Source organism: Pezoporus flaviventris, unplaced genomic scaffold (genome assembly GCF_033815535.1).
Source record: "Pezoporus flaviventris isolate CSIRO_AGI_PZ_B2104156 unplaced genomic scaffold, CSIRO_AGI_Pfla_v1 ptg000031l, whole genome shotgun sequence".
NCBI lineage: Eukaryota > Metazoa > Chordata > Aves > Psittaciformes > Psittacidae > Pezoporus > Pezoporus flaviventris.
Window position 1 is genome coordinate 55,940,864 of NW_026892579.1, and position 24,162 is coordinate 55,965,025.

Consider the following 24,162-nt stretch of genomic DNA (forward strand, 5'->3'; position numbering starts at 1 on the left):
TGCCGGTGAAGCCAGCTGGCTCTGAACCATCATATCCATGCTATTAATCTCTTACCATCCAGAAGAGCATGGCCACATCTGAACTCCTAATTGGGAGTCATTTCTGACTCCTGTTAACTCCCAAACTACTCCCAGGAATTGTCTGTGAGAAGGCTATTTGGCTTGGGACAAAACTGCATGAGGGTCTGCTAACAGTTTAAACATGCAGATGATCCTTTTCCATGATATTGGAAGACTCCCTGGCACCATTTCATTTACTAATATAAGTGGGGCCAAACAGCTCTGTATCAGGGCATCTAACTACATTCTTGAAGATCTGTGGGATGTGAACTGTAGGAACAGTTTGAAAATAGCCATGCAAGAGTGGGCTCTAAATCTTTGACTCAGTAAATGGTATCTTCCCTCTTTATTGTTACTTTTTGAGGCTTTGCAATGCATGGGAGAAAAAAAAAATGTATTATCAATATAGAACACTTTGCATATAATAAAATGGCTTTATCCTCTTTCACCGAGGGAGGACACTAACCATTTCCTTGCTCCCTTGAACCTTCTCTCCCCACTCGGCTCTTCCTTTGGGTCATTGAGAACCAATCATCACTTTGCCACAGTGAGTAGACTTCACAGAATCGTGGAATCCTAGAATCCCAGGTTGGAAGGGACCTCAAGAATCATCTGATCCAACCCTTCTTGGCAAAGCGTGACCTAGGCTAGATGCCCCAGCACCCTGTCCAGCTGAGTCTTAACAGTGTCTGACATTCAGGACTCACCACTTCCCTGGGTAAATTATTCCAATTGCTGATTATTCTCATGATGAAAAATTGTCTTTTACATCCAACCATAATCTCCCTGGGAGTAATTTCTGAAAAAGAAAACCCTGTATATAGAGTTACTTATGGTCACCAGCAGGTACACTTGTGTTCTAGAGTGGCAAGGGAGAAGTAATCTCTTTTCTTAAGTCAGTTGTCATAAGAGGAACAAACGAATATATTCTGGAGGCACAACCTCGCTTCTGTCACCTCAAACCATCACAGCATTTGTCCTTCTGGGACAACAGGGTGCCACTGCTGACAGCTGGGGATAGTATTTACTGTGGGTAACTTCAGTCCTGAGTACACTTTGGAGGAATCTTTATGGTCTCACGAGAACTGAAGCTAAGACAGAGCAGGTAAAGTTACTGTGCTATTATCCAAATGTATTGACATGGTTCTTCTAGGGATATGATGTGAGAAAAGCAGGTTGTATTTCTGTTTCTTTGAATCCTTCCTGATATGCTAGAATGGAAAGAGATTTGTTTAGTTAGAATTAGTTTGTACATGGTTATTCATGGGAGTCTCCCACTGGACTTCCAGATATTTGCAAAGGCATTTCTTTGCTTCTGTGATAATGCTGCGCAGTTGTCAGCAAGAATTATGTTAAATCAGATTGCACTTCATGGTCAACGTCTTTCTCACATGGAAGTACTGAGTAGAAAAGCGCTAATAGTGTGTGTCTTGTGAGAAGCAAACAGTGCTGATGAATTCCAATGACTTGTACTTCCTAAACTGCTGTACAAGAAATAAAGCAGTTCCCAGAAAAAGGAATTGTGCTCACTTTATTGCTTTTTCCAGCTGACACCTTATCTGATAAAAGGACTGTCATGCACACTGAGGTGGTTTTAGTTTTACAGTTTTACGCAGTTGTGTTTCATCAGATGCTATTTATCATTTATGGTGGGGTTTTTCAGTTAATAAACTGAGCTGGGGTTCCCTATGGATTTGGTTGCTTTGTTACAGTCCCTCTGTTTAACTATAAGCAAATCTCTCTTGTGATATCAAGGTCTCAACTGCAGTGCCGTCCAGCCCGGCACCTGGAAATGCTTTGTGTTAACAGTTACTTAACATCCACAAAACTATCTGTTTTCCTGTAAATCTCTCCTTAAAATTCCATCAACATGCCTGTAAAAAAAATAATAGTAATAGTGATAGTAATAATAATAGTAATAGCAATAATAACAGTAGTAATCATCATAATCATTAAAGACTAGGGTCAGCCACTCGGTAGCGTAATGTCAATATGATTTTTCAGTTTCATCTATTGAATATGTCTAATATATCTAATATATTCTTTGCTTTGTGCCTACCTTCATGTGTTGGTCCAGCCTTACTCATAAATCTTTGTAACTCTTTTTGCACAAAGAAACACAGCCTGGGCTGACGGTGGCCTTCCTTTAGCAATGTCAAAAAGACTGATAATATCTGTTACAGAATCTTACTAGTTTAGGAATTCTCAGGTTATAGAGCAAAACCCAGGTTCAGAGTTGGCAAATATAGAGCTGTGCTGTTGGTAGCCCTGTAAATACGATAGCTACAATTTTAGAAAAAATAGCAAAGAAACTGATGGATTAATTGTAACTCTGATTAAAAAGTAAATTAATTCCAGGCATTATTATTTGAGAATTAAACAAGTACTGACATTTATTACAGTGCTAATCAGTGCACCTGAGAAATACTGTCTTGTCTTGTCATATGGGATATCCACAGTGGTTCTTACACACGAGACGTTGACTAGTGGTAGAAAATGTTATGCTACACTTCTGACACAGATACACTGAACTTCCGCTGCTCGAAATCTTTATCTGGCTCGAGATAAGAGCGTAATTGTTCTTCCTGAGGGCCAGTGGCATTTTTCAAATGTTGGAATTTTGGGGGCCAATCTTCAGCTTCAAACTCATCAGTTCCAGATCTGATTGACAGAGCAGCATTCCTGCATTCCTTTTTTGTTCTTTTTTTCTTTCTTTTTATTTTTTCTGTTCTTTTTATTTTTTCTTGGCTGCTGTGACAGCCCCCAACCCTCAAGTACAGATGCATTTCCTGAGCTTTGCATTTCCAAGTCTGTACTCTGGTGGAAGCAAATAAATGATGTTGCTTTGCCACACGTCAGCAATCCTAGATAGGAGAACTGTTTAGAGCGGAAGGCAGTTGGTAAAATGTTGTTTACTGCTGCTTTTTTGTAAAAGTCCCTTTCCAGGGTCATTGTCCAGCACAGCAAAAACTCTCAAGATTTAGTTCCTTTTATTTATGAGGTTTTAGACTCCTGAGGTCTCAGAATTATCCTGGTTTTGTTCTGGACCTTCATCAACCAAGTCTGACAGAAGACAAGCCAATAATTACTTAGGTTTAATTGTGCTTTTCTTCAGAACGTGTAATGATTGATTTTCCTACTCAGAAAACTGTTGACACAAAATAGCAGTGACTAATCTTTTTCTTATTTCTTATTTTTAGACAAGATTACTTTCATATTTAGCCAAGATTACTGAGAATAGATGTGACAGCAACTTCAGTTACATCTGGATCTCATAGATTTTGCTACAGGTAGGAGATAGTTAATAAGAGTAAATAATAGCAATAAAGTCAAGATTTTATTAGAATTATTGTAATTTCTCATAAAAGCTGGCTGACATATTTAAGAAAATGATGGGGAAATCTTGGAACAGATTATCACCCACCCTGCATTAGCCCACAAAGCTGTTTAGTCCAATATCTTGTTTCCAGTAGTAGCCAAAACTGGACGCTTAGAGAGGAAGTTGGTAGAGACAGAGGTAATGTCCATACAGAAATATGTTTGGAAGAAATAAAGCAAGATAAACAAGTACTAGAGATGGAAAGCTCAGACTTGTGATACCTTCTATAAAGACAATTTCAGGTACTTTAGCTTCAAAATTAACTTTGACATTTGTATAAAAAATTTACATGGGTAAATTGTTTAAAATGGCCCCTAAGTGATGGCAAACCTGCATTGTTCTGTCAAGTCTTTATTCATTCCCTCCCAGTTTTGTGCTGACTGCAGAGGACTCTCATGATCCCTCTTTTCAAGACAGGGACTATTTATTTGTGTTCTGATAGCATCTGTCACTGCTGTAGGATGCTTCGGTACATCGAGGTGTGCAGTCCCTGATTAGAATCTGAATAAACTAAAACCAAGGAGACTGTGATAATGGAAGTACCCTGTCCTGGTTTCAGCTGGGATGGAGTTAATTTTCTTCCTAGCTGTGGCTGCCCCATCCCTGGCAGTGTTCAAGGCCAGGTTGGACAGGGCTTTGAGCAACCTGGTCTAGTGGAAGGTGTCCCTGCCTGTGGCAGGGGGTTGGGACTGATGGTCTGATCTTTGAGATCCTTTCCAATCCAAGCCATTATCTGATTCTATGTTTCTATGATTTCTCAGCTCCTATGGCTGCCACATTTGTCCCAGCTCCCAGGTATCTGAACGATTCTCTTAGTTTGCTGCTTATTCTTAGGTGTTTTTCTTCCCAAGAGCAACCCTAGGCTCATTAAATACACCTTAAATGCCACATAAATTAAATCTAACCTAACAAACAGACAAAGTTTTGAAAGAAAGTTGTAAGCTGCTCTTGATAGACATCCAAGTCCCTCAGTTGTTTTAATATCTCAGCTACACTGTGGGCAGAAGTTACTGCTTCCGAGTTCATCCTCTTAGTTTCTCTGCCAGCAATGACTTGGGAATTTCTCCCACCTCAGGTGTCCAGGCAGTGATGTTTTCTGGTGAGATTATTGAGGCAGAAAAGTCTGTCCTTACTAGCTGATTCAAGAGTATTTGTCTCTTTTTCTCTTATGGTGATAGGCTACAGCAGATGCCAACTGTCATGAGCATCTCGGAAGGGGAATTCTGTTGTGTTCCTTTTAAACTAGAAGTCCTGGTAAAATAAGGGTGACCAGCACTGAAAGTCCCAGGTTCATCAAAGCAGCTCTTATTACTCCAGCAGTGTTGCGCAGGTGGTTACAGCATCCACCTGGTTTCATGAGCAGTATTCTTCTGGCGTGGTTGTACAAGAAAATAACGTGCCATCTTGACAGAGCTACAGTTTTTTAAAAAGATATTCCCCGAAAATGTATAAATGGCCTCAAGAAATTTTCTGAACTGGGAAAGGCTTTATTGTGTGTAATAAAGAAGACAGAATTATGCTATTAGAAATCTTTGAAGCAGATGTTCTTTTTTTTTTTTTTTTTCTTTGCCTTTATCGCTGTTAGCAAGGGTTTAGCTGGAAAATTAAGGACACTGGTATTTACAGAACTGGAAGGAACTTGTGGAAATGTCTCATACTGATACTAAAACCAGATTGCAAACAGCGAATTACATCCGCTTTCTCATTGAAAGAGCCGTATAAAAGTAATATTGTAATAAAATAAGGAATTACCCTTCCCTCAGAATGGTAGACCCACCTGTGGGACAGTGGAAAATGTGCCCCCGTGTACAATTTGTTACTTAAAGTAGAATGAATCCTGTGAAAGCTCACACTGCGCTTGAGGCTCACAGAGGGTGGGTGCCTGTGTGTTGTCCTCCATATGCTCCGCATCCCCACGCAGTCAGTGAAGGCTGCAGCACGCTGCTGGACCCACTCTGGCAGGATCTTCCATTATCCCCTCCATCACCACAGTTTAAATTCTCTTACCCTAAAATTATTGGGAATACAATGTGGTATTTGTTTTCTCTAAGAGCACAGTGTTTAAGGAAACTGTCCTCCCAAAGGAAAAAACCCAGCTAATGCATCCAGAATCGGTGAAGCGGGAGCTGCTGCTGCTGACAAATACCAGTTTGCAAAAGCAGCTTTTATTGTAGCTGCCTCTCTCACAGCTGCCAGATTGTTTTGTGGTGAGCAGGGCAGGAGAATGCAAGCTGGTAATGAATCTTTGGGGGAAAAGCAGAGGTTTGCAGTGTAGATGTGGGCAGAGCATTCCTTGCATTCGGTCAAGAAGAAGTAAGTAGGGAGATAAAGGGGCAGAGGGAAAGGACTGTTAATTAACTGCTTGTTACCACAGAATGAATTGATATGTTCACTAGCAAAAGGAATGGATTCCAAATGAGCCACGGTATGGCACATCTGTCGTCTTCCTCTACTTTTGTAACCCTATGTCTGCTATTTTCTATAGTGACAAGTTCCTTTTCCAAAGGAGCACATTCAGTACGTATCTGATGGCCAAATAATTTCTTGTTATGATGTTATATTTAGAACAATATTAACATTAAACATGCAGCATAGTTATCTCTGGGCAAATTTGGTCTGAGTGAGGGCTGAGCACTGAAGTGCTTTGGAATTCAAATCCTCCATGGAGAAGGGATGCAGGAAGACATACAGGGAGTATATTCTTTGTGATTTTATATGCTTGACAGCCAGGTGATTTTCTTTGTTTGATTCACTGGATTACTGGGTTCTGAAAATTGTGGAGTGAAATCAGCTGATGACTCTTAAGGCAATTCCTGGTGTTCATGCATCTGGAACAGGAGCAGGCTCCATGCAGCTACGCTGGGAATGTCAGGGAAGGTGAAAGCTGTGGATGCTGTTGGGTCAAACACTGCCTGGCTGTGCTGTAGAAAACTGGAGCTCGCAGGGATTCATTTCAGTATTACCTGCAGTAAATTGAACTGAGAGATTTAAAATTTACATTTAAAAATTTAGATTAAAAAATCATTTAGATTAGTAAATCTAACTAAAAGATTTAGGCCAGGTTCGTTTAGACGAGGGCTTTGAGCAACCTGGTCTAGTGGAAGGTATCCCTATCGCCTGTGGTAGGTGGGTTGCAACTCAATAAGCTCAAGAGTTGCTTCCAGATCAAACCATTCCATGATTCACTATACAAAAGTGAATGCTAAGATGATGGTAAATATAAACCTATGAAGATTTCAATCTATGATCCAAGGAAGCATGTAGGGAAGCATGGCATTTTTCTCCATTGTGTTCTGCACAGGTACTGCATTGTCTAATGTGCAAATTGAGCTTTTATCTGTACACAGGCAACCCTATGCTTTTTTGTGAGTCTCATTTTAAAGGATGATGGATGTATTTGGATATCACTGGAGGGTAAGCGTAGGCAAATATTGATTCTCTGATAGCAGCTGCTTTAGTTCTTCTCTCCCAGCACCTTGAATTCACCAGCTGAGCTGCCTGGGAACATCCTGTCTGGGCTCTTGGGTCCTCCTGCTCACTGCAGTCACAAGCACTCATGGGCTGGGTGGCCACAGCAGTGTGGTACCAGGAAGCTCTAAGGGTTTAAAAACACCAATAATGGCAGCATCAGTCCGATGCTGTATTTTATAGGGCAGTAAGGAACATGAGGCTCTACCCATTTGTTTTTTTTCCAACTAACTTTAAATAAAATCAAACCCAAACAGGTGATGTGTGTGGTTGTTGTATAAATGATTGCTGGTTATAATAAATCTTTACTTAATTTCTTTAAACATTTCAAATAATTGCCCTAATTTGAATGGTTCCCACATTTGCTTGAACTACTAGAAAGTGCCAAAAGTCAATTATGTAATGACAAAGGTTAGTTTTATTTTCATTTTAGTGTAACACATGAATTGTGAAAAGCAATTATACTAGACTAAACCAAGCTTTTCAAGTGTCTTTGTGCAAAGCTGTTTCTGCCACTGCTCTTTGGTCTGATGTTGTCACAGAGCACAGTGACTTATTTTTCCCTAGTGCTGGTTTTGTTTCCTTTTTGGGGTTTTCAAATCACTAACTGGAATAAATATTTCTGTTGTAGTCCTCCTCGGCCTCTGACTAACATGAATGACACCATGGTGACCCACATGTCCTCTGGAGCACCTACACCGACAAAAAGGTATGCATGCCTCACAGCGTTGGTTGTTCATTTCTGTGAGAAGCAAAACCAATACAGAGTGTGGATTTTGTATCCCTGGGAGTCTTCTAAGATATTTCAAATAACACTTCTACTTCAAAATGTGTATGCAGCATTCATAACAGAAGGAATTGTTTGCAGTACTTCATGTTGTTCTCTCTCAAGAGTGATTTTCTTTTATTGGAATAGATGTTACTACATGACTGCGACTGAAGAAACACATAAAGAGAGCTAAAAAGGTCTTTGTTTTTCATAGAGTGTTACTTCCAAAGCTGCTATGAGAAAGGCTGGTCGTCTTGTATCGTAGGTCCTCTGCTTACAAAGGGTTATTCTGTTCTGCTGGAGATACCTCACATAACAAGAATGCTGCGTTGTTCTCCCCCCAAACACAGCTAAACTGCCAAAATTCTCTAGAGTTGCCCATGTCTACAAGAGGCATTTAGGTTTGAGTTTAATTTGGGTTACATTTACTTAGCTGTACATACGTAAGTTATTGTATGAATGTACATATGTAAACATGAAAAAAACTAGCTGCATTGTGTATTTGCACTTTTCTTTCTTAAGACATGTTGGGAGAATAGCAAGGTGGTTTGCTGGAGACTTCACTTGTCCAAAGCCATGAATGAATGAATGAATGAATGAATTAATGAATTAATGAATTAATGAATTAATAAATGAATGAATGAATGAATGAAGTGAATATTCCCCAGAAGCTGAACTGTCACTGTTTTAGTGACAAGGTGGCACTCAGGAGTGAAGCCAGATCCTTCGTTTTCAGCAGCAGTCCTTCAAACAGAACCAAGCTAAGATCCATGTACTCTCTACTTTCCTTGTCAAAATAAGTCAGTTATGTATGCAGATTTGAACTGGCTATGTTAAAATTATTTCAAAATCTGTAAATCATTCCATGTAGTGTCTACAAACACCACACAACATGCAATACACTGTATGACTTTAAATATAGGATGTGGTAGAGTCCCCATCAGTGCAGGTTTTGAAGATGAAATTGGACAAGATGTTAGATAATCTTGTTTAAGGCTCCCTTTTCCACAGAAGGTTGGACCAGATGATCTTGCGAGGTCCTGTCCAACCTGGGCTGTTCCATGATTCTATGAAATATGCCTTTTACTGAGTTAGAAGCAGAGCCACTTAGAGAGCAGATGATTCCTAAAGCCAGTGCTTTACAGAGTATTCACGTAGGCAGTCGTTAAGAAACATGACCCATAACATCTTCTCATTCCTTGGGTTCCAGGCAACCTGATGGGCAAGGTCATTTAGCCTCTGTTTGGGGGCCACATTTGTTTGCTGTAGTGCAGACAACAGTTGTCTTCAGATCTCTGTCAGAGGAAATCCTGCTTTAGGCATGCATGTCCCCTGTGCACGGAAGCTTGAAATTTTTCCAGAGTAGCAATGTTTGCCAGGTTCTCCTGCAGCCTCTTCATCCTCTTGCGTAAAAGTTCTTACAGCATAGAATGGTACAATCCTCAGTCAGTCCTGACTTGAGGGCAAGAGTTAATGTGGATAGTGATCACCTAGTTCCTTGGTTTCTACTTTGTTTAACCATCTTTTCCCATTTTCTTAATCCAAACACGATAATACATTTAAAAAATCTCTTAATTTCACAGTCAGCGAGAATATCTTGCCTGCCTGGCAGGAAGAGCTTCCTGATACTGTTCTGTTGTGTTCTGACTCACCAGCATTGCACCTCTTTTCCAGTACGTGACAAGTTTCTGTGCTGGTCATTGAGTAAGATAGGCACTTCTTCGTCTCCTGGAATAACATAGTCCCAGAAACCATTAGTTCCTCTGCTTCTTCTCATTTGGAGATTTCTTTCTTAGATTGTGTCTACTGTGTTGTCTGTAAAAATCATATCTGATCTGGAAGACAGGGACAGTGAAGCTTGGTTCAAGATTATCCACAGCAAGTATCTCTGTCTTTCTTGCTTTACAAAATGCTAGCAGACAGGCTCATGCAAAGTATGAACTTAGCACTGAATATTCTGTAGGAACGTCAATGGAAAGAAACTCATTCAAGATACATCTTTCACATCATCACAGAATCATAGAATCATAGAATTGTTAGGGTTGGAAAGAACCTTAAGATCAAGTTCCAACCCTCCTGCCGTGGGCAGGGACACCTTAGGCTAAACCATATCACCCAAGGCTCTGTCCAGCCTGGCCTTGAACACTGCCAGGGATGGAGCATTCACAACCTCCCTGGGCAACCCATTCCAGTGCCTCACCACCCTAACAGGAAAGAATTTCCTCCTTATATCCAACCTAAACTTCCCCTGTTTAAGTTTTAACCCGTTACCCCTTGTCCTGTCACTACAGCCTCTACTGTACTGTACTGTACTCTATCATCTAACAGCTGTGCTTCTGTTCCTCTGTAGACAAGGCCTAGCCTACCTATTTCCTTAATTTGAGAAGGGTGATGCCATAGAAAATGCTAAGAAAAATGCCTGAACCTTCTGCTTGTTTTCTTGGCCATGTAGACCTTGCAATGCACTGCTGACATAAGGAAAAGGAGAACAGCAATTTTATATGGTATAATGAAGAGAAAGAAAAGCAACAGCTTACGATAAGTAGGTATTAGTAGTAAAGTAACACTGAAGGTAAATACTAATTGGATTATGACAAGACCATAATATTGTCAGGGATTTAAGGTAGAAGAATTTTGTGCTGATATTGTATCCTATCACCCATGATGGCAAGCAGCAGATGCTTAGGCAAGATTACAAGCCGTAAATCAAGTCAGTAAGTGAAATTTTGCTCTTGGCTTTTGTGTTTGCTCCCATCTTGCAGCACTCATCCACTTTCTTCCTGATTTACAGTATATAGGGAGACCAATGCTTTGTAAATCCAGCATCCACAAGTGAGTTTTACAATTCAGTTATAACCCCCTATGAGGAGAAAACTCCTTTTTTATCGTAACATTCATCTGTTCACCTTCTTTGTGCTGACGAAGGTTGATTATATCCCACCTGCTTCTAGTCTAAGAATCCTTGTCTACTTAATTTTTCCTTGCACAGAAGGTAATCTGTAAATCAGATCATGCTAGTTTTCCTTATCAGTACTCTTCTTTCTTCATTTCTTTTTGATGTGGGATGGCCAAAATTGCACCAGTAGTCCACTTTGGTGTTACAGTCCCATATTCTTCCGCTGCATGAGTTGCAGGGATCTGCATTCTTCTTTTGTGGAGACACTGTCCCAAAGGCATGCAGCTAAAGAATTCTTTCTCTTCTCTGATGTGGGTAAGAACATGCATAGATTTGGGTTTGATCACAAGAATATATTGGGTATAGAAACTGCAGTAATCAAGGGAAATAAATTGCTTTTTGGTTGTATTTTGACTAATGCAGACATACCTGAATCAGCAGCATCCTTTAGCTTGGAGCATTCATAAAGAAGCAAGGTCTCTGTTGTTGTCTTTCATCCAAGACAAGATCAGGTAGACCAAAGATAAGACTTGAAGAAATCAGACCTGTTTAGATGTATAGCATGTCATCTATTTCTATGCACCCGTAAACTGTCAGCTACCAACACTTGCTTAAAAAGTTCTTTGTAAGAATCATTTGCTAACTCAGGCCTCACACAGCTGTTAAAGGGAGCAAAGTGAGATCATCAAATAAGACTGGAAGATAACAAGAATGTTATTTTGTGCTGCTTCAGCCACTGAGGACGGTCCTTGGTCACAGTTATTACTGAACAACATACCAGTTGATTGCAAGCAGCTTTTATTTTGAAAAACATTCGAGTAACTATAGGTGATTTGCCATTTAAAAGCACAGAACTTTTCTAGACTCAGATAAATAAGCCATTCCCTCAGCAATTCAAAGGCTACGCTGAGATAACTCAAGATTAAGAATTTTATAGCACTCATACTTTACAAATACCATCCCCAGCAAAGGCTAAGAAGTTGGAACAAACAAAATTTATTCCAATAAAAACCAGGGAAATGGTGTTTATTGAAATAAATGATTCTGCAAAATTATTGTTATGTCATCCTTTATCTACAGTTTGCTCTTCCTTAGAGGCGACACACTCACAGAAGTGTGGAATGGCGCTAGACCAGTCCAAGAACCAATCTTTAGAAATATCGTCTTTCAAATATCATCTTTCAAATATCATCTTTCAAATATCATCTTTCAAATATCATCTTTCTTTCATTTTTAGTCAGGCATTAGGAGAACTCACAGGCAGCAGATACATGGTAGATGTCATCATCTGTGATCACAATACCCACATTAGTACCAGGCTCTTACCCAAGTCCTGGCTCATCCCTCTTCAAGGATCCCACTGTTGCAAAAGGTTACTTCATCTAGCAGATTCTGCAAGAGTTCATGGGAGGAGACTTCTTCTCTCAATACTTTCTTATTCCAAAAAAGAAATGGGGTATTTATCTTGTCCTGGACATGGGGGGAGCAGACAGGCTGCCCCAGGTTCAGGTAGTAATGTTTGCCTCCATCATTCCAGCTCCTCAGGCTCTCAGCGTGCAGAAAGCACACTTCTCCATAACCACTCAACAAGCCCCTGGGGATGCACCTGAGGCTCACAGTGGGACCCACACACATCTCTCAAAAGGTATTGTCATTCAGACTCTGCTTGGTGCCTTTGTTCTTTACAAAACATCTAGTTATAGTGGCTATGTACACCTGTCCAAGTCTAGTCAGGGTTGGGTTGGTTTTAATCACATAATGAGAAATGCAGGTCTTCATCTGAGCTTCTCTGTTGAGCTGAGGTTCTACACAGAGAGATCAGTGAAAGCCATTTCAGATTATACATTTGTCTGATCCCAGTTGTTTCTGTCTCTGCAAGTCTTGCCTGCTGGCACGACTGAGTTGAACTATACTGAAAAGTGCATCTAAAGTAGCATAGATTATCTTAATGAGGGTCTGTCCACACATCCCAAAGAAATGCTGCTTTCCAGGTTTTACTTGATACTGCTAAAACTTTGGCTCTGGTCAAGTATACATATTTCAAAAAGAATATGGCAACACTGCAAAAGTAATTAAGAGAGAGCTATGAAAGTATCTAAAAGATGAACATGTGATGCTAAAGGAGCATTAGTTGTTTATTAAGGAAGGTAGAGATATGATTTGACTGCTAGGTTACAGGTATTTATACCTCAAAATATATCAAGTTGTAGGAGTTTTTAGCCTTGCACGGAAGGGCACTTCAAGGTCCACTCACTTCTGCATAATCACTCCATACTGCCAGTCAAACTGGATACAGGATCCATGGATTTAGTAGTAAGCATGAAAGCTAAAATACTTGGCTCTTGTCTCAGCTTGAAAGAGACTCTATTTGCCTCAGCATACGCCCATCCATATACAGTAGAATATTTCCAAGTATTTTGAGACCTTTTAGTCCACTGACTGAACCACTGAATACTTTGAAGCATTATGGGTTCATCTATCATCTAGTTTGTCAGGAGCACAAAAGCATGCATCTGTGTTGTCTTTGTATCCTTCATTTCTTTAAACCTGGAAAATGTACAGGTGTCCACAGTTAATGATGGAGTGACGTAAGGCGAGAGAAACAGGTTTTCTCCCCTTTAAAAATGTCCTTTATTTCTGTTTGTCAGTTCCCATATGTCTGATTACAATGTTTTCCCTGAGATTTATTGCAGTTACTGATGCTCCAGGTTAATCCATGATGTAGAAGATCATCACTGACTAAAATTAAGGGCCTCATTTCCCTAGCTGGAGGCACAGTCACATCTTGGCAGCATGAAATAAGGATAGCAAGGTTGCTGGGGTTGCTTTGTGTGAGCTCGATGAGGTTTGGATCTGCATTTTAATGTGCAGAAGCTGCTCAAAATGGCCACTTGTCAGCAGCATGGCTTCTTTTTGAAAGACAGATTCCCTCCTAAAATTGATTTAATTTTATTTCCTGGAATAAATAGCAGATGAAGGTGTTAGAAGGTACATGTTTGCCTGTCTGTGGACACAAAATTCATCCTGAAAACAGGAAGGATATAGCTCAACCTGTCTTTGAATGTCCTCTGTGCTGAAAAAGAATCAGAGGGCGTCAGCAAAGCACAATGGCATTTGCTAGAAATATATATAATTTATGTGGTAGTGCTATTATAGTATGAGCAAAAGGTAGTATCCTGCCTAAATCCTTTCTGTTTTGAAGAGCATTTTGCATTTGTTTATACCACTATCGAGCTTTCTTCCTTTGGGCTAACATGTTACAGCTTCCACTACAGAGCTAATCCAAAAGTAAGGTTTTTTTGTTGGCTTCACTTTTTTTCACCAAAAGGTGAAGCAAATATGGATCAATTTATCTGAAGGCAAAGTAGGAAGGAATGGTAAATGGATACTTCTACATGATTTTGTTGCAACAAAATAAATGCTTCAGCAGTTTTCTTGTTGCATCTACGGACTATTAGGAAGTTGTTGTTCATGGGGTTTCCTGTACATATAGGTATAGCTAGATATAGCTGTCTGTATAGCCAACACAGAACCTCAGTGGTGAAAACCAAACCAGTCTGTACTGATTAATATTTTTAGTTCGAAAAGCCTTTTCTGTGTTTTTCCTGACAGTGTTTTGAATAAGTGGAAGAATTTAGTCATAACTCTGGATTGCACTAAATTATTTGTGAAAACTGAGGCAATGATTTCACTCCTGAAGACAGAATAGGCAGTTCTCAGTCCAGGGCCTCCCTGGGGAAGAAAGGCTGTGGCCAGCAGGTGAAGGAAGGGGATTCTCCCCATCTACTCTGCTCTGGTGAGACCCCCTTCTTCAGTCCTGCATCCAGCGCTGGGGCCCGCAGCATAAGAAGGACGTGGAGCTGTTGAAGTAAGCCCAGAGGAGGCCATGAAGACGCTCCAAGGGCTGAAGCACTTCTAGTGTAGAGACAGGCTGAGAGAGCTGGGCTTGTTCAGCCTGGAAAAGGCTCCAGAGAGACCTTAGAGCAGCTTCCAGTGCCTAAAGGGGCCGACAAGAAGCTCCTTGGTGAGGGGCTTTTGACAAGGGCCTGTAAGGGGAATGGCTTTAACCTGACAGAGGAGAGATTGAGATGAGATCTTAGGCAGAATTTGTTCCCTGTGAGGGTGCTGAGGCCCTGGTACAGGTTGCCCAGAGAAGCTGTGGCTGCCCCATCCCTGGCAGTGTTCAAGGCCAGGCTGGATGGGGTTTGAAGCAACCTGGTCTAGTGGAAGGTGTCCCTGCCTGTGGCAGAGGGTTGGAATTGAATGAGCTTTAAGGTCCCTTCTAACACAGACCATCCTAGGATTTGATGATTCTGTGTTTCTTGTCATGGTTCCATCTGTTACTGTGCAAGGAGTGTCAAAAGACAGGGCAGGGCCAGCTGCACTGCAGAGCCTCTTGCTTTTCCAGGACACAGAGAATGCCACCATTGAAGCAGCAGGGCAGGATGGAAACCTCTTTTTGTGATTTCATGCTCTTAAAAACATGAAAATAACCCTCCTTTGACAACTGTTTTGTTGGGAATAAAACTGAGCTGAAAGAACAGCGGTTTAATGCCTGAGCTCAGTGGTTTTGTGAAAGAAAGTGTGAAAATCAAAGGAGCCCTCGTATCAATGCTCCTCTTCAGTCCATGCACATCTCTCAGAGGAGCCACTATCGTTTCCAGCCTACTCATGCTCTGCTTTCAGTGGGAAAACATCCAGAGGGGCAATGAACTCTTCAGATCCCAGCATTTCAATAACTACATTTTGCATGAGGCAGGGAGTTTTTCTGTTGTCTCTAAAATGCTGTAGACAGAATGAGGTCAGAGAAAGTTTTTTTTCTAGCAGGAACGGAGTTCTGGGACAGAAGTGAGCTGTGGCCATGCTCAGCTGTGAATTTTTTTTCAGCCTGCAAAATATAAGTTTCCAAATTCAAACAGCCAATTGATTCAATGGCATGTTTCCCTCCGATCGATAGTGTTGTGTCACGTGATGGGGACAGTTATTCTGTACATTTATTGAGACATTTACAAATGGGAAAATTCTAATGCAACCATGCCTATATTTTTGCCTGTGATTCAACAAAACACAGTTTTTCTCTTATCTTTACAGGCAGCGAGCCTTTCTAAATCAATGAACATTATTATGTCTCTTCTGCAAGACTAGGCCAAACCCATTAAATGTTACTTGTTTTGGCTAATTTGTTTTAAATTACTTAAGGACTAGACTTTTTTCCCCCCTCCTGTTGTGTTCAATAAGCACTATTCTTCTTTCAGTAATTGCCTTCCCAAAGACAACCTGTTCTCAATTAGGTTAGTGATGTCTACTTCCCTCTTTTAATACCCCTCTACATCATTTGTTTTCTCAGCAGCCATGGTCAGTCTGTGGGTTATGCAGCATCTTTTGCATTGCAGATCCATGTTAGAATTTAAATTTCAGTCTCATTAATACATATATCATGTGAAAAGATGGTGGATCATTCTGTTTTTTTCCTGAAAGGGTTGTATACATCTCTTCTGCTAGGTCCTATGTAAGAGTGACAATTATCTTAACGTTCAGTTGTCTGCAGTGGAGACATTTCCTCCTAATCTAGCTGCAGTAAGCTCCCTACATAGTTTACGTGGACAAATAAACTGTTGGGAGGAGTGATAGAGCAGACCTGCTTTGGATGTCCACTTTAAGATGAGAACAGTCTAGCAATGCCTGTTTTCTGGCCCGTTGACTGTAAAGGAAGTGCAGACAGCTAGCTCATGTTAAGAACCCTCCAGTAGTGGGTGTTTAGGGAGGCAAAAGTTTCTCCCTTGAACTAAGAAGGATCTTTAAAAGAGAATTCCTTTTCAACCACCTAACCTATAAAAGCAGTCACCATATTTGCTTTATGTAATGCTTTATTTATATCACCTATAATACAACAAAATATTGCATTCTTTTTTTCTGGTTTCTGCATTTGGTCAGGTGAAACATGTGCTTACAGCCTAAAAAGAAAATTACTATTTGCAGCTGAAGATCTGAAGTTGAAAGGGATATGTCACCCTCCTAGACAGTAATCAAAAGCCACCTTTTTTTCATATCTGAGAGGTTTTATTTCCACTATCTCTAACTTGGATTTGTTTTTTTCAGTCTTCTGCTCTAAAGTCACTGATTATCAGCTCTTGGTAGTCCCTCATACTCCTGCCTTTATTTTTGTTTCTTCTCTTTTAACTTTGCTGTCTCCAGTACCACTGGTTACCCCCTTGAGTTCTGTCCTGCTCCGGGTTTGTAAATGTGCACACAACTGGGTAGTTCTGAGCTTTTTGATCAGACCTCTAAAAACTTCCAGCTCTGCATTGATGTATTTCGTATCTATGCCACTGATGCTGTCCCTCAGGGTTTTTTAAGTTCTGTAACCCAGAGTGATATTTATTTGCTTGGCTAACTTATTTTATCTTCTGACAGTTTCCAGTGTGCCTTTTTTCTCCTTTGTTCCCATGTCCATGTTCATCTCTCTGACATTTCCTTCTAGCTGTCCAGTCACCAATTCTACCTTAAAGTGACTGAAACTACTGTTACTGTCTGCTTTGCCATTTTTCTTTGACACAGGTGGAGTATATTCATTTTCTTATATTTTTCTTCTTAGACCTCTCTGACCTCCCAAGATCCTAGATCTTGTTTAGTCATAGTTTCAGCTACAAAAATATTTAGGGAAGAGAGTTCAGTAGCATGATCCTGGGTGTTATATATATATATATAGGTGTTATAGATACATACCATAGCTGCTATAGATGTCAGCAGGGTGTCCAGGCATGCTTGTACCATGATTCAGCCTGCATCCCATAATACCCTATATATACCTACTTAATACCAAAATAGAAAAAGGATAAAAATATCTCTTTGTCTTGGGATAAGGGAGATCCCAGCCCACATGTAACCTTGCTCAGTGAAGATATGACAATACAACATGATGAAAGAGCGGGACAGCGAGGAGGAAGGAAGGGTGAAGAGAAGGGTCAGTAAATGCAGCAGTCTAACAGCTTCAAAGGAAAATGTGTGCTTCAGTACTTATTATTTAAACTGATATCTAGATGCCTACAAGTATTTTTTTTCTAGCCTTACCATCTTTTGCCTTCTGGCATGCTGCTGCTGCTGGACTTTATTACATTGCCCTCTATAATTACACTGTGTGATTTTCAGCTTGGATATGTACCCCACCATCTTTCCTGCATATGATAGCTGGAGGTAGGGGTCTGAAGAAATTAAAAGGTTGTTTAGCATATTCAAAGAATGCGGTGGCTTCCCCATGAGTTTTAATCTTTAAGCCAGATTATATCACTGTCTGAGCAGAGTGCTGCAGGTCAGACAGAGGCATGGCTTTGATTCTGAAATTACTGTGCTGAATTTCATCGCCTGTATCATGTGGAGAATGGCAGTAGTTACCCTTTTTGACCTTAACATCTATTTAAATCAATAATGGAGGAAAGTAATGCAACAGAAAACAGGAGACCCCCTCCAGATCACATCCTGGCAGCTCTTTCAAAAGCTCTTTCCCCATTCAGTAGTGAGAGCAGCAGTGTGCAATTTTATAAAGATTTACAAAGTTGTGAGCCAGCATAATAGAAATTTGCAAGGATTTCATGCTGTAAATTACAAGATTTAAAATTAATTGTCTATTTTACTTGGCTTTCCTGGTAGATTTTCAGAACAGAAATTAATTTAAGACACCAAAAGCACCATTTAAATACCTCAGTAATTTATTGAGTTGCTTATAAAGCTGCAGAGCCAAGTCTTAGTGTGTAAAGCTTGGGGCAGGAGCCAATGAAGCATTCAAGCCCCATTCTCCATGACGTGCAGTTCCGTGTTTGAGCCTCAGGCACAACTGAGCAGTCAGACCCAAACCCTCAGCCATCAGCCCTGAGAAGCAGGACATGGAGGAGTGTCCTGCATCTCTGCGCAGATCCCTCTGCCCTCATTTTTCTTTTCCCACTTGATACTGCTTCCCTTCTTCCCTCAGAAGGATCATGTTTAACATTATTTCTTGCTGTCTTTTGACTGTTGCTTTCCATGATCTAACCTGATTTTGTGTATGGTGGCTATTGCTATATGAAAAGTGTGGGAAACATACTACAAAATTATGTTTCTGTTGTGCTTTGAAGAACTTGGTTGCAGCATGTGGCTAAATTGGGGGGAGGTGGTATTTTGTCCTTGATACCATCTTCTGAAAACTGAAACATTCTGTGGTTATAGTATAGTTCTGAGTTTCTCTAGCACAGATAGATACATTTTTTTTAAAGCAAAACTAAAGAAGCTCTCGGAGTGTTTGACTGCTGACCAAATTCAGGCTGCGTTAAGGGCCGTGTGTGATTCTGGGAGATGTCAAAATATTGTCTTGGAAGATGTAAATATGACTCAAAGTGCAGGATAAATAGAAAGTAACTAAGAGTGGGTTTTTTAACAGTTAACTTTCCCAGACTTCAGGTTTTAAAGGCAACTTCAGGCACAAATACAGCTGTGGCTGCATCTGCAGCAGAAACACCCCAGAGTGTCCTTGTCTCCAGCAGCTGGCCATCCTTGAGCTGCATGGGCATGGCTGGCCATGGGCCTCTTTCTGTACAGACAAGGAACCAAGCCACTTCTCTTTTAATCATGGAAAAAAAAAAAGGAGGAAGAAGAGGGGGTGTGAAGAGACTACATTGGTGTTTCTCTGCTCTCAGGCTATTTAAAGAAGTAATCTTGCTGAAATACATGTCTGAAAGTGGAAGGGATACCTACAGGTTCCTGAACGCATTATAAAACAATCAGTCCATACCCACGTAGAAAAATAGCTGAGATGTCTACACGGAAAACAAATCGTGTCAGAGTGGAAGTCGGGTGGTTCTGCCTGGGTGGGTGGCCTCGTGAAGGAGGGGGAAGCACTAATTTAAAATGTGTTGACTCATAAAGCTTTTGACACTATCCCATATGGTACTTTCCTAAATAAACTAGGTAAATGTGGACTGGTTGAAACTGCTGTTAAGTGGGTGAAGCGCCAGTTGGAAAACTGTAGTCAGAGAAAGCAAATATCAATATTTTCCTACCAAAGAGGGAGCACATGTCAGGAGGACCACACGGGGTCTGTTCCCAGTTCAGCATTACTTGGTTTATATGTTTGCAGCTTGCATGATGAAAAAGGGAATGGGCATACAGATATGTCATACTGACACTGCAAGAGAGATACCAGGGATTCTCCAGAGGGCACGACTAATTCAGAATGGTCCTGTGAATCAGGAATAAATTAATAGACAACTTTGAGGGATGGAAAATAAAACAAAAGGGATGAATAATAAGAGAATGACCCAACTAGACAAGCCTATTGCTGAAAAGTGTCCAGGGAATTGTAGTGGATTAGGAGCTGAATGCAAATTGACAAACTTCCCACAAAAAAGAGAGATGATGTGTCTAGGACAGCTCAGAAAATTATTCAGTAATCTGAATTATTCAGTAATCTACCTGATTATTCAGTAATCTACCTGATGTGCTGTCTTGACTTCTGGACAGCAGATGCTAGGGAGGCTGTAGGCACATCACAAGTCCAGGAGCAGCTGGCGGCACTAACAGTATATTTAAGTGTGTTAGATGGAACAGTTTCAACGTGAGGCTAAACATCTGCATGATGTTCACCAACAACATGGCTTGAGCAATATGGAGAAGCGATTCCTTAGGTTTTGTTATTTTCATGTTGCCTAAAATTAACAAGTTCTATCCAAATTCATGATTGGCTTGGGCTGCTCCAAAATTGCCTTTTGACTACAAGTGATTCACTGGAGAAAAAAAAAAAAGACTACGGGGAGGGCCAGAACTGCATTAATCAAGGCCTGAGAGGAGAATTTGTTCTAATCAACACATGCAATTGTGAGTGTCCTTGGGAGCTGTAACTCAGTGGCTGGTGACCAAGAGCTGTGCCGTGGTTGTGTGGTGCTGCAGGGCTGGGTGAAGCTTGGATCTAGTGAGAGGACATTCAGAAAAGAGCCATGGGTAATGAAGGATGGAGCTGTGTTTTGTTGAACAGAGATGTTACAGGGCTTTTTTTCATCCAGTGAAATGAAACGCCTCAGAACAGTTTTAATACAGTGCTGATCAAGGGTGTCTAAAAAGTCTTCCAAAACACAGAGTGGACAGGATGCTGGGCCATCTAGTCTAGGTCATGCTTTGCTTAAAAAGGTTGGGCCAGATGATCCTTGAGTTCCCTTCCAGCCTGGGATTCTAGGATTTTATGATTCTATGATCCCTGTCTCAGCCCAGGCAATCCCAAGCTCAGCGCACACCTTGCTCAGTGTTCCCAGTTTGTGAGTGGCCAGCAGGTAAATTTCTGCTTGTGAAGCAGGGCACATGGCAGCAGAAGGCACCAGGAGCAGTTCAGGTATACTGATGTTGCTGAGATTGCACTTGCTTCATGTGAAAATGAGGAGATGTAGGCAGGTGATGTTGAAGGTTTGATGACATCCAACAGGAGCATTGATGGTGGGATGGGGAAGCAGAGGGATATGCCGAACAATTTTGTACCTAACTGAGACCAGCATGAAATAAATTTTTAAGATACAGGTGTATATATATATCAGGTTTCTGATTTCTCTTCCAGTCCTGTCAGTAGCACTGTCGTGTTTTGCTTTTTCTATCCACACTGCTGCTGAGCTGTAGATTAACATGCTACAGCTGCTTTGAATGGGCACTAATTGCTGCACAAACACTCAGTAGGTATTATACTGACAAAGTTTACAAAGAATTAAGCTTGTCCATAGTTACCTCAGGCTTTCCCAGAGGAGCTGAATTCAGTAAAAGGCAAGCCCTTTGGAAATGAGAGTTAAAGGTGCATGTCAGCGTAACTTAAATCCTGCTTGCTTTGAATAACAGTTAGCACTGCCATGAGGGCCCTGCTTTCGGGGACAAATTCTGTCTGCCTTCTGCATATAGAGCAGCATGTTCAGTCAGGCAGGTACGAGAACAGTGGATATGTGTTTAATGCTTTTTTTTTTTGAACCCTGAAATTTGTCTTTGTGCGAGTTTTGCTGATCAGGATTACCTGCACTGGCTTTTGTATTTTAATCTTCTGCTCTGTGAAAGCAAAGCGTATACTTACAAGGTTTTTACAGTGCAAGCCACAGGATGACCCTAAGGCCTGCACTTTCTCTTGCCCATTACACTTAGATATATTCCTCAATGAGAAAATAACATGTGTGCTGTAGTTGACGTAGCCTGCCAAACACATTCTTCCCAGATGCATCTACTTCTTTTGGTGACAGACCTATCAGGAACTGTGGGCTTCCGCCCCTTGCCAATGACTCTTTCTCCAGCTCCCTGGTAGTCAAAAATGTGATCTGACTGTATCTTTAGTATTTCCATTATTTTATATAACTGCAGCTAACAAAGTAAAGCAGCCAGAATAAGGGCAGGGGATTCCTACTGTCTCGGCGCCATTCTGGCAGGAGGCAGAGAGGAGATTGTCAGCATGCACCTTAATTCTACATTTTGTCATGTTCTGAGGTTTGGAGACTGCTGGGTGATGTTCTGGAGGGGCTGGGCTACAGCCAGGCAAGCTTACCCTGTTCAGAAGTGCGACTGGAAAATCAGATATGTGCTAGGAACAGTGCTCAGACTCACGTTAATTTAATCTGACTCTTATTTTTCTTCCAAAACTAGGGATGCTAATCATTATTAAAGCTGACACCGTTTTGAGTTTAAAATGTGGTCATTTCTGATGGACTTTTTTTATTTTCAAAAAAGCATGCGTACTAAGGTATAATGAAAAAGGTCTTGGAATCTTAATTGTTGTGGTTGCAGCAATGTGCCTGCTATAAAGCATATCTAAAATAAAGCTTTTCAGCACTTGCCAGTAGTGAGGCTTCACAAGTGTAGATTGCTTAAAAATTCTTCTGTGTGGTGGTTAATGTTAAGTCTCCTTCTTATTACAAACCCATTATTACAAAGGTTGCTCATTACCCGGAGGGGAGAATGTGGGTAATTCCAATTTGCCTCTTTTTTATAAGGTCTTATTGTGCTTCTGGCAGACTTCTCTGACATGTTGCTGCACATAACAGAGAAGAAAGAGTTTGTATGCCTGAAAAATGAGGATTCTGTTTTCATAGTATAAGTGTATTGATGCTGAAAGCAATAAATGCCATGTTTATTAGAGCTCTGAAACAAATACTTCCTGGACATGTGTGGAGAAGGAATAACCTGCAGTTTATCAAATGAAAGAGCAGCTTGAATACCTGACATAGAAATGAAAAATGGAATTTCTTGTATGCTTGTATTTTAGGAAGAAATGCATATTATGCTAAGGTAACAGTGATATGTGTCCAAGAATCATTGTTTAGGTAGCAATCTGATCTCACATCTGCATGGGACTTTTCCACTCACAGCAGAGAGTAGTGCTTTCTCTACACATGCACCATTTCATGTGGTGGAAAGGCAGACTGGAATACTGGAGGCAAAACCTCCCCTGGATATGGGGGGGAAATCTGGGATAGAATTGGTATATTGCTCCTTTGAACTGGAGAAGAGAATGTTGCTGCTTTTGTGTGTGGTGCCTGAGATAAAAAAAAGGAGACAATTTTTTTTTATTCTCTCAGGGGTTTTGAGATGCTGCTGTCGTAAGCGTGGTATAAACCGGCATATTTTAGTCCGATCATATAGACAAATAGTTGTTTATGCAGGATTACTTCTGATAGGCATTTCTTGCATTCAGTTTCTATTCATAGGAATATTCAAAACTATAGTACCTTTATTTTTATGAGTCCGCAAAAGAAACCAAAAAAACCCCTGTGCCATTCAATGAATCCCTATTGGAGGTTAGTTCTGTTGATACCAGCTACTGATTTTTTAGGGGGTTTTATCCTCTTCCTCATATTTTTGTTTGATGGACTTGTTATATAAGAGAAAGAGAAGAGGCTGGAAATGTTCAGTTCTCGTTTTTGACATGGTTTGGGGGATTTTCAGAGCTGTTTGCTGGCAGTGAAAAGGTAAGTTCTGTTGGGGCCAGGGCTCCATCCCTAAGCCATGTGGCTTTGGCCGTGCCCAGCCACCTGTTCCCCTGTTCCCTGAAGACAACATATCCTGGTGGAAATGTCGGAGGCTGCTTGATGCTTTTGATTGTGTTGCTCAGGGCCATCCCACTCTCCCAGAGTGACAGCAGGCTCAGGGAAGCTCCACAGCTGTATTCATTGCATATTTAGGTACCCAAATGTGTCTCCAATCTGTGTTTTAATCATTAACTGCAGAAGGTGTCCTTTTCATGTGACTTGTGGAAACATATTTCCATTTTTAATTACTCATCTGTTTGTTTTAATCTTTAACTGTTTCGTTAACGTTCATTAATTATTTGCTTTGTATTTATGTTCTGTTTGCTTTCTTTTGCCTTCATTGCCACTAGGTTACGGTGCAACCTGGATGCTGCCAGCCGGTTAGCGGATGAGCATGCACTGATAGCCTCCTATGTGACCCGGCTGCAGAGCAGTGCACGGTTAGTGTTAGGAGCGTGTTCCGGGAGCAGTGATGGGTACAGTAATGCTGCTTCCTCTGGGGAGGGATGTTCTAGTCAAAGGCATGTGGCCTCAGTTGACAAATAGAAGGCAGTGTATTTGGTATTCTCTAAAATATGCT

General features: G+C 40.8%; 1 protein-coding gene across 10 annotated transcripts in view; it reads left to right on the top strand.

Moving 5' to 3' along the window:
* Positions 1-24,162, top strand: part of DTNB (dystrobrevin beta) — a 197,026-nt gene that overhangs the window by 80,261 nt on the left and 92,603 nt on the right. For 7 of the 10 annotated variants that reach the window (XM_061461225.1, XM_061461221.1, XM_061461224.1 and 4 more), the window contains 2 exons: positions 7,539-7,616; positions 23,933-24,022. In XM_061461225.1, the coding sequence (XP_061317209.1) occupies positions 7,539-7,616; positions 23,933-24,022 (168 nt within the window). Of the gene's footprint in view, positions 1-7,538; positions 7,617-12,109; positions 12,218-23,932; positions 24,023-24,162 lie in introns of those variants that run through there. The other 3 variants (XM_061461228.1, XM_061461229.1, XM_061461231.1) reach the window with 2 other exon arrangements.